Genomic DNA, 10,451 nt, shown 5'->3' with positions numbered 1-10,451 from the left:
GTGTGTGTGTGTGTGTGTGTGTGTGTGTGTGTGTGTGTGTGTGTGTGTGTGTGTGTGTGTGTGTGGATGAACATGCACGCAGGCAAGCATACGTAGGCAGGCAACAGCAGCAGTGTGTACCTTGGTGGCGCTTTGCTGCGTGGCGCTGACGGTGGCGGATACGCTGGTGCCGCTGTGCACGCACGCCTCGCAGAACCAGCTCGTGCGGGTTGGCACCTCGTCCATCTCCAGCAGGGCACAGTAGGCATGAAACGGCTTTGAGCAGCCTGTGCACTTCAACACCTGGCCAGTTTGGTTGCAGAAGCTGCACCGTCCTTCCTCCAACCGCAGCGGCTGCTGTTGTCGCTCTTGTTGCTGCTGCTGGTGCTCTCCCGATTGCTCTCCCGATTGCTCTCCCGACTGCTGCTGCTGCGGCTGCTGCTGCTCTTGTGTGACTGGCGCTGTCACTGACAACGCTCGAGAAAGGGAGCGGGAGGGCGTTGCAGTGGCAGACGCACGCGATGACGTTGCTGCAGGCGAAGACTGGGACGACGAGCTGCGTGTCACAGCTGCGCTCGCTGGCTGTTGCGAAGCACTGCCTGTGGCGCGTTCCGCGTCACTCGCCGCTGCAGGCGCTCCTTGCTCCGCCCCGCTGCTGCTGCTGCTGTTGTGCTGCTGGTCCTCCCCTTCATGGTCCTCATGCTCGCCAGGGTTCGGCTCGAGTTTGGCTCGCTTGGGAGCGTTGGTCGTGGCAACGCCACTGGTGTCTTGGTTCCCTTGTTCTCCTTGCTCTCCTCTGCACTGGCTGCACAGCCACTCCGCATCGGACTTGAGCTCCTCCGCACTGATATCACAGCACCCAACATGGTACGCCCTTGGACACCCATCACAGCACACCAGCTCCCCGTATGCACCGCACACCGTGCACTGGTCCTCATTCATGATGTCCTCGCCCAGCATCTCTCTGCTGGTGGTGGGTGTCGGACACGTCGCAGCACGTTTGTTTTGGTGGTCTTGCCGCGCAATCATGTAACCTCACATCAATTTGTGCTGTAAGAAGAGGCGCGGCCCGCTTTCCGTTGTGCTCTTGTGCTGATGATGACGATGGTGAAGGAAGGCAGCGTGCGGCTGACGACGTGGGTGCTGGGCCTCTGCTTGCTGGCCAGCGTCGGATACATCCTCTCCAGGTGTGAGTGAGTGAGTGTGTGTGAGTGAGTGGGTGGGTGAGTAAGTGAAGGAGTGAGTGTGTGAGTGTGTGTGAGTGAATGTGAGTAAGTGAAGGAGTGAGTGTGAGTGAGTGTGAGTGTGAGTGAGTGTGAGTGTGAGTAAGTGAAGGAGTGAGTGTATGTGAGTGAGTGAGTGAGTGAGTGAGTGTGTGTGTGTGTGTGTGTGTGAGTGAGAGTAGGAGAGTGTGTTTCAAGGAGGTTTTGTTCGCTTGCTCCTTTGCTTGCTTGCAAGCAACGACTTCGTGCGTGGCTGCTTGTCTGAGCCATGCATTGCACGATGATAACACCCCAGCACCCCCGCCCAACCACCAAGATCACGCAGACCACGATACCTGTCGCTTGAGCTCTCCCCTTCCCGCACACAAGAAATACATTTATTCACACTCATTCACACGCACGCACGCACACACTCTCCCACTCTCCCACACACTCCCCTCCCTCTCCCACACTCACAGTGAATGCGCTGCCGTTGATGGAGACAGTGTTGCCGCTGCCGCCGCTGCTGCTGGCGGTACACTGAATCAAGAACAGCGCCGGGGCGCCGCCGGGGAGGGTGTGCTCCTATCCTCGGACGCAAAGCAAGACTCCGTCCTCTCACAGCTGTTTCTTGACCTCCAATCGCAAGCAAAGTCAGTGTCTCGAAGTCCTTCCAGCACGCCTCATCAGTGACATCTGCCACCCCACCTGCCCCAGCTTTCCAGCACATGGTTGCACGTGCATCCTGGCATCTCTGTTCTTTCCTCTTCATCTCACCATTCGTCATCGCCACCATCACCATCATCATTAGGTCATATCGCACGGAGCTGGCCGCAAGCTCAAAGCAGATTGATTCCCTCCAACAAGAGAACGCGGTTCGTCGTGTGGTGGCCTCTGCTCATCATTGGCTGGCTGCACATGTTTGAGTCCGGTCTGGTAGCCTGGCGTCCCGTCACAAAAAGCATGTTCGCTTTTCTTCTGGTTCCTGTGCTTATATGCTGCCATGCAATCCTGCATTGCATTGCTTGTACAGCATTTACGGGAAGAGCTGGCCGCTGTCAAGCAGCACCTGACGGCAGTCAAGGTAAGCCTACATGGGGCAAGCCAGCCTGCGCGCTGTTCCTCTGCCTTGATTCACTCTATCTTGTTTGCGCCCGTACCGTTTGATGCATCACAATCCTGCTCACCCTCATGTTTGTTTTTGTTGGATCCGTGCAACACCCACACCATCGTCCCGCTTGCACGACAGAACGCCGTGCAAGTGACTGATCCCAGCGACAAACAGGCGGCTGCAAGTGACACGCCAACCACCCCGCCACCCACAGCTGCCCCGCCGGTTGGACAGCTGACCTTTCACGCACACTGGGAAGAAGTGCCGGAAGAAGACTGGTATGCGCACGATGCTCTGCTACCTACAGCACAGCACTACAGCCGCAGCGGACACAACAACAGATGTCGAGATGTCCTTTGTCATGAAGCCTCGTCCTTTCGTTCACACACACATACACGCACACACACACACGCACACACACACACACACACACACACACACACACACACACACACACGCACACACACACACGCATTTGCACAACAGGGACTCTTTGCTGCGTCGGCGTGGCTGCAAGGAGGTTGACTACATCGACAAAGTGCACGTGAGCAACCCCTTCTCGTGACATGCACCTCCTGTCACATTTAGCTGGAGCCATGGCATCATACATCATGGCTCATTTTGTCCCACGTGGACGTGACATGACGCTGTTCTGGCCATGCGTGCCTTCGCTTCCTTTGCAGTGCTGCAACCCAAAGTACTTCCACAACTTCACGACGCCAATGAAGCACATGCGCTTTGTGAGCCCGTATCCGTTTGCCGCCTACAAGCTCGAGCGCCTGATTCGTGGCGGCACCATCTCCTTCATCGGGGACTCCATCACCTCCCAGGTCAGACACACACGCCACGCCTTGTTGCGTAATCGTTGCTTGCAGGCAGGCGCCACTTCACAGCGCAAGCTTCTCGCTGTTGGGTTTTTCTCTCTCTTGCACAAATCTGCTGCAACCCCACACTTACACAACACACACACACACACACACACACACATACACACACACACACAGATATATGAAGCGTTGCGGGCGAGAGCACATCGCGAAAAGTGAGTTTCGACAACAACTCAATGTGGCGGGACACCAAGCATCCATGCCATGCTCATCACACAAAGCAACTGCTCACGCATATGCACATGCGCACGTTAGGTACGTCACACGTCCTTTGGAGAAGCTGCCGCCATTGGCACAGGCCGGTCTCCAGTATATCAACAACAAAACTGGCCACCCAGCCCTCGCATTCACAACCCTCCTCTACAGAGCAGACAAGGTGTGCCTTTCTGCGCTCTCTGCTTCTGCGGTTCGATTTCCTCTCTTCCTCCCCTCTTTCCCGCTGCCGTCTCCTTACTATTGTACGCCGCCCCTCTGTTAGGCTCCTTTGCACACAATGTGCGCCTTGTTCATCTCCAAGAGAGTGCTTCCCTGTGTTCTGTTGGTTGTCTCACGCCCACTCACATCCCATCATCAGGCAGAGAACATTGACGAGTTCATTGAGGCCAGCATTCCTCAGCTTCCGTCCACCGCCCAGCACAGCTCAAACCGCCCCCAACACATTATCGTGAGTTCATGATGTTCGTCGTCTGTGTGCGTGCGTGTGCGTGTGTGCGTGCGTGTGTGCGTGTCTAAGTCTCTCTCATTCGCTCTCTCGCTCTCTCTGTGTGTGTCTCTCTCTCTCTGCATCTCCCCATCTCAAGTAGTCAAGTGTCATCCTGCTCTTTTATGGTTGTTGTCGCTCACAAGCATGAAATGGCTTTGGGGTGCTGTGACACCGCCGGTTGTTTGTTACTTTGTGTTTATGCTGTTCTGTTCTATGATCCCAGGTTGCAAATATTGGGCTCCATTTCTCGGACACACACAAGGACAAGTCGGAAGAATTTCGCGTGCAGGTTGACAAGTTTGCACGTGCCCTCTCCACCTTCAACAAACACCCGCTACATTTCGGGTTCTTCAGAGACATTACCCCGCAGCACTTTCAATCCCGAGCTGATTCAAGCAAGGTGTGTGTGTGTGTGTGTGTGTGTGTGTGTGTGTGTGTGTGTGTGTGCACGCGTATACACCCACGTGAATTGTACGAATCCGTTGTCATGATTTGAACACTTCTTCGCCGCGTTTGATGGGCGCCTTTGCCCGCCGCCATAAGCTCATGAACACTTCTTGATTCTCGCATGCTGCTGTTTTGTTTGCAGCACCAAGGCGATTACTTCAAGCGGGATCGAAGCATCAACCACTGCGCACCCTGGTGAGGGGGCGAAGAACAGTCTCATATGCACCCATCATACTCACGCATGCATGTGATTGTGGTGTTTGGTTGTACTCGAAAGTTGATACGTGGGTTCTGGACTCTCTTCGCTGCCCCCGCGCTCGTCGTCGCTCACGTTCTTTCATTCTTCGTCCAATTCACTCCTTTTGTTGATGCATACGTGCATGCAGGCAAGAAACACAGCTGCAGTCCCATCGGAACAACCTGAACAACGAATATCTGATTGAGACGGCTGCACGCTATGGCCTCGTCGTGCAGCCCACAACCGAGTTCCTCGCACCACGTTTCGACGCCCACCTGTACGCACTCATGCGTGTTTGCTGTGTTGGTCATGGTTTGCTTGTCTTTGTTAATTTGTTGCTATTGCCTTGTTGTTGGCCTTGGGTTGTTTTCTCTTGATTTGTTTTGTGATGTGCGGTGCACGGCTTCGATTACATGCTCACGTGTTTGACATGCAAATGCCAATGTGCTCCGCCATTCATATGCATGCGCCGTGTTGACAGGGAAACGCGCAACAATGACAAAGGCAACGTGCTTGACTGCACGCACTGGTGCGCCCCCGTGTTTGACGTGTTTGAGGACGGCCTGATGGCCGTGCTTGCAAGCAGATTCAGCGTCGACTGGCTCCACCCATGAGCAGAAACAAAACAGTACCGCCCGTGAAGTGGTCAGGATTGTTGCAGGATCATCCTTTCCAGACATGTCACGCCCTCCTACTTTGCTTCGTTCAACACACACACACACACACACACACACACACACACACACACACGCGCGCGCGCGCGCGCACGTCATCTTGCCGCCTACTTGATCGTCGTGTATTCGCGAGAGAAACTGTTAATTATATCATGTGTAACAACACCAAGCCAGAAATTACCAATAAACAGCCCACAGCAAACATTGATCTTGCGCAAACACATACATGGGTACCACACAATACATATCCACCGAAAACACGGCCAATCCTAGCCTCTGATGCTTGCTACAAACCACTGGCCAACCACAAACTGCCAACGCCAACGCACCATACACTACTCACCCCCCCCCCCACATAGCCAACGGCACCCCATTCGCCCCATCAACTACTTCGAGACATCACTGGCTGCTCCCCAGCTGTTGTTGTTGTTGTTGTTGTTGTTGTTGTTGTTGTTGTTGTTGTTGTTGTTGTTGTTGTTGTTGTTGTTGTTGTTGTTGTTGCTGCTGGTGGTGGCGTTGCCTCTGTCTTTCCTTGAGTTTGCTCAGATTCGTTGGTCGTGGTGGCACGGGCGGCGCCGAAGCCGTTCGCGTTCGACTTCCCGATACGCGAGATGTGCTCATACGCCGGCTCGACAGCCGCGGCGCAAGCTTCGACACGTCACCTCCGCCTCGCCCAACACCAACACTAACACCAATGTTGCTGATGGTGGCACGACGCCCCTGTTGCTGCGGCTGCTGCTGTTGTTGTGGTTGTTGTGGTTGTTGTGGTTGCCGTGGTTGCTGCTGTGCGTGTTCACTGCCATGGGATACAGGCGCCTCGTAGTGCTCGTCCAGTCGCACGGGCGTTGGCATTGACACAAGCGATGCTGATGTCGTTGCATGTGTCGGTGGTGGAGGCGGAGGCGGCGGCGGCGGTGGCGGTGTACCAGGTGGGATGGGCGGCGTGCTGGGGAGAACAGGCGATGGCTCTTTCGCATGTGGCTGTCCATGATCCACGTCCCCGCGCTCACTCGCTGCATCAACGCCACCAACGTCACTGGCCGCCACCCGACCACCAGCATCAGCATCATCTTGCGTTTTTCCCATCACATCAGCTGCGCCCATGCCAACAAAACCGTACACGCTCTCCTTTGCTGCTGTTCGCGACTGCTGTGTCACCTGCTGCACCCCCAACTCTTCACCATAGTCAACGCAGTCATCGTCACCACCGCGATCCACATGTGCGTCATAATGGTCTCCACGCCCATTGTCGTTGCCGTCGGTGACGTCACTGCGCAAGTCTTGTGTGAGCGAGATTGGTACCACCGCATACGGGCTCACACCGTCTGCCTCCATGGCGACTTGTGCCGCGCGAAGTTGCGCCTCACCACCAGTGCCGTCGCCGTCTCCTGACAGCATCGCTGCTGCTGTTGTCGCTGGTGGTGGCGGTGGCGGCAGCGATGGTGGTGGTGGTGGGAGCGTACCTGGCGGCGGTGGAAGTGGCGGTGGTGTCGTTTCACGCCGTGGCATGCCCACGTGATCGCCACCACCACCACCACCACCATTAACACCACCGCTGGCGATACCCGCACCACCAGTGTACCTGCTGATGTTGATGTGTGAGGATGCAGCTGTGCTGTTTCTGCGACGATGTGCATCGGCCACAAACGCCGTGGCAGATGCGTGGCGCCCCATGCCAGTCGACGCCGACACCGACGTGTGGCGGAGGTTGCGCTGGTGCTGGTGCTGGTGCGGGCGTGTCAGCTCAACAGCTGTTGCTGATCGTGAGCGCATGGGGCTGTTGATTGGTGGCGGGAGTGGTCGTGACGACGAAGATGGCGGGGGGCGCGCTGGCAGTGGTGGCGGTCGCTCGCTCACACGCTGCTGTTGTTGTTGGTGCAGGTAGTGTTGGGGGAGGTATGAGCGTTGTTGCGCGTGGTGCTGTGGCGGCGGCGGCGGTGCACGGCGGGCGGGGCGGGGCTTCGGCGCGTGGATCTGAACAGCGGCAACCGACAGCACACCAACATGCATGCAGACACAACCATGCCGTAGGAATGAGGCTGCATATATTGAGCTAGAGCAAGGCCGACAAACAAGTCACAGCAGTTGTGTTTGCGACGCACTTGCACACACGCACACACACACGCACAGACGCACGCGCACGCAGAGTCAGAAACATACACACATCACACACACACACACACACACACACACACACACAGACGCACGCATGCCACGCACATCTTCCTCGCCGCCGAGATCAAAGTCGTCAATCTTTGCGTAGAGCGGGTCATCCTCGTCACTCTCATCATCAGCGCCATCACCGCTTGCACCGCCAGCGTTGCCAGTGCTGCCGGTGCTGTGCTGCTTGCTCTCGAACCCGTAATGGCTGCTGTTGGCAGTGCCAGCGTTGCGCGTTGGGAGCTCGCCGTGCGTTGTTGCTTCGTGCGCACCGTGTGCTTCGTATGTCATGTTTAGCGTCGTCCCTGGTCGCTGCTGCTGCTGCTGCTGCTGTTGTTGTTGTTGGTAGCGCTTTGCCGGCGTGGATGTGTCCATGTGTGAGCGCGTGGCGCGGAGCTGTGGCGGCGACATCACATGGCGTAGGGAGCTTGGCGGCGGTGGAGAAGTGCCTGCAGGCACGGGCGCGTGCGATCGGGCCTCAACAGCAGGCGACACATCGCGGGACGAGGGCGGGGACAGCAGCAGCGGCGTGGAGCGCCTGCACCACAAGATGAAAAGGAGAGAGAGGGCGTGTGTGTGCGCGCGTGAGTGTGAGTGAGTGAGTGAGGTGGGATAGGGGCCGAGCGGAGTGTGGACCCGTGCGCACACTTGTCTTCATGCGTGCGTGTGGCCCAGACCTGTCACTCGCTGGTGAGTGTGCGGATGACCCTGTCGCGTCCTCTCGTCGCCACGCCTGACGAAAACACATGGATGAAGGGTGTGGCCGAGGGTGGGTGATGGATGGTGGTGGGTGATGGATGGTGGTGGGTGATGGATGGTGGTGGGTGATGAGGTGGCGGCCGAAAGAAAAAGGAGGAAAACTTAAGCTGGCATGACACGGCCACAAAACACACCATACACACAACAACAACAACAACAACAACAACAACAACAGCAACAACAACAACAACAACAACAACAACAACAACAACAACAACAACAACAACAACAACAACAACAACAACAACAACAACAACAACAACAACAACAACAACAACAACATCATCATCATGATCATGTAGCACACGTGACAACATCAGGTGAATGTGAGTGTGTGCATGCATGCAGTTCAGACCTCAATGAAGATTGGCTGCTGGAGGACAGCCTCCATGTCCCCATCACTGTCGCACAGCAGCAGCGGAAACACCAAAGTGTGAGGAGCACCGATGATGGATAATCGCGTGGACGGAGAGCGATGGGTTGAGGAAGAGGAAGAGGAAGAGGAAGAGGAAGAGGAAGAGGAAGAGGAAGAGGAAGAGGAAGAGGAAGAGGAAGAGGTTGAGGAAGATGAACGGGAAGGAATGGAGTAAAGGAATGGAAAACGATAACAGCAACAGCAGCAAGGCAGCAACAGCAACAACAGCAGCATCAGACCTGACTGCGGCGAGCAGGTAGGAGCAGCCGATGCTCGAAAATGCCTGAGCAATGCTCGCTGGCGTGTCCCCGTTCTGGTCGCGCGCGTGAATGTCCGCACCAAAATGTAACAGCTGCGAGCACACATGGAGTGAAGCGTGAATGGGGTGACGCGTGTGTATGAATGTATGTGCGAAACATGTGTGTGTGTGTGTGCGTGTTTGCGTGTGGGATGTGCTGTTTGCGACGCACCAGCTTTGCACACTCGACGCGATCCATCTGGCAGGCGACGTGGAGCGGGGTGTGGTGCTGCAGGACCTGATATCACACGCAATGGAACACATGCACCATCGGTGGTAACGCGTCAATGCGAAGGCACAGGCGCATGCAGACAGCAGCAGCACGCACTCATATATTGACACACACACACACACATCCTTCCTTCTCACGCAGACACACTTATTCACTTACACACACACACACTTATTCACTTACACACACAGTTATACACTTACACACACACACACACAGACACACAGACACACCACACACACACGCGCGCGCAGAGTCACCAACACGTTCACAGCAACATGCCACCCAGCCCCCTCCCATAAATAACGCCCTCCGTGAACGCAGTACACACCCCGTTGGCGCTGGTGCCGTTGAGGAGGAGAAAGGCGACAGCGAGGGCGTTCCCCTCCGCAATGAGAAGATGCAGCGCTTCAAGGCCATCGCGCCCGTGGACATTCGCACCAGATACGAGCTGGTGCAGCAGAACAACACACACGCCACAGTCCGCGTACGCGTTGTCGCGAAGACACCGTGTCAATGGCGTCTGCTGCTGTTGTGGCGGCAGTGGGTGTGCGAGAGGGAGATGAATGTGGATGTGGTTGAGCGTGAGTCAGCATCATCAGTGAGATGCTGCATGTTGTTTGTTTGTACGTGCGCGTGTATGCGTGTGTGTGCGCGTGTATGCGTGTGCATATTTGTGTGTGTGTGTGTGTGTCTGGATGCGCAGGCGCAAAGCGCAATACTACGACTCCTCACCATGTTTGGCTGCAAGTTTGCGAATGCAAATGCGCCGTATTTCTTGCGGATGAACGCAGCGCGGTCCTCCTGTGTAGTGGAGCGGGCCTGTCCAGACCATCGCGGTTCCAGCACCCCATTGCCAAGCTCGTTTCCAATCGCCTGGCAACAGCATCCATCGCACGCGTGCATCAACGTTGTGCATGTCAAACGCACAAGTACACGAACAGGTGTGTGTGTGTGTGTGAGTGAGTGAGTGTGTGAGTGTGTGAGTGCGTGAGTGTGTGAGTGAGTGAGTGTGTGTCAGGGAAGTTGCGTTTGTTCCTTGCCATATCGATGGAACGGAAGAGAACTGCTACCATCACCTCCATGACTGCCACTGCTCACCCGAACTAAGAAGAGATGGAGAGCAGACATGGATGTGTCCTTGAGGTTCACAATCCGTCGAGAGTGGTCTGGGCCAGCCAATATAGACCCTATGTGTGCGTGTGCGTGCGTGTGCGTGTGTGTGCGTGTGACGGGGGAAGCAAGGGAAGTAAGGTGTAAAACCATGCAGCCGGTGTCATGCAAGTACGTACACATGTAGACACACATGCAAACACGCATGCACACACACATACACACACACATGT

General features: G+C 55.9%; 3 protein-coding genes across 3 annotated transcripts in view; 1 reads left to right on the top strand and 2 right to left on the bottom strand.

Moving 5' to 3' along the window:
- PTSG_03806 (uncharacterized protein) overlaps positions 1-1,029 on the bottom strand; it is a 5,452-nt gene extending 4,423 nt beyond the window's left edge. Inside the window, exon 1 of the mRNA XM_004995482.1 lies at positions 121-1,029. Coding sequence (XP_004995539.1) covers positions 121-1,008 — 888 coding nt within the window. The 5' untranslated portion in view covers positions 1,009-1,029. The remainder of the gene's footprint in view (positions 1-120) is intronic.
- On the top strand, positions 996-5,439 carry PTSG_03805 (uncharacterized protein). Its single transcript, XM_004995481.1, has 14 exons — positions 996-1,166; positions 1,661-1,834; positions 1,993-2,056; positions 2,215-2,265; positions 2,431-2,570; positions 2,779-2,836; positions 2,976-3,122; positions 3,297-3,334; positions 3,435-3,555; positions 3,754-3,843; positions 4,106-4,282; positions 4,472-4,524; positions 4,716-4,844; positions 5,049-5,439. The coding sequence occupies exons 1-14, from the start codon at positions 1,075-1,077 to the stop codon at positions 5,179-5,181; spliced, it is 1,467 nt and encodes a 488-aa protein (XP_004995538.1). The 5' UTR covers positions 996-1,074; the 3' UTR covers positions 5,182-5,439.
- Positions 5,357-10,451, bottom strand: part of PTSG_03804 (uncharacterized protein) — an 8,461-nt gene continuing 3,366 nt past the window's right edge. The window contains exons 11-19 of the mRNA XM_004995480.1: positions 10,207-10,295; positions 9,841-9,981; positions 9,437-9,634; positions 9,046-9,111; positions 8,815-8,927; positions 8,516-8,561; positions 8,079-8,134; positions 7,462-7,939; positions 5,357-7,215 (exon numbers count right to left, since the gene is read on the bottom strand). Coding sequence (XP_004995537.1) covers positions 5,641-7,215; positions 7,462-7,939; positions 8,079-8,134; positions 8,516-8,561; positions 8,815-8,927; positions 9,046-9,111; positions 9,437-9,634; positions 9,841-9,981; positions 10,207-10,295 — 2,762 coding nt within the window. The 3' untranslated portion in view covers positions 5,357-5,640. The remainder of the gene's footprint in view (positions 7,216-7,461; positions 7,940-8,078; positions 8,135-8,515; positions 8,562-8,814; positions 8,928-9,045; positions 9,112-9,436; positions 9,635-9,840; positions 9,982-10,206; positions 10,296-10,451) is intronic.

The sequence above is a fragment of the Salpingoeca rosetta genome (genome assembly GCF_000188695.1).
Source record: "Salpingoeca rosetta unplaced genomic scaffold supercont1.8, whole genome shotgun sequence".
NCBI classification, from domain to species: Eukaryota; class Choanoflagellata; order Craspedida; family Salpingoecidae; genus Salpingoeca; species Salpingoeca rosetta.
Note: the sequence above shows the minus strand (reverse complement) of the source record. Positions and strands in the feature narration are given on the sequence as shown.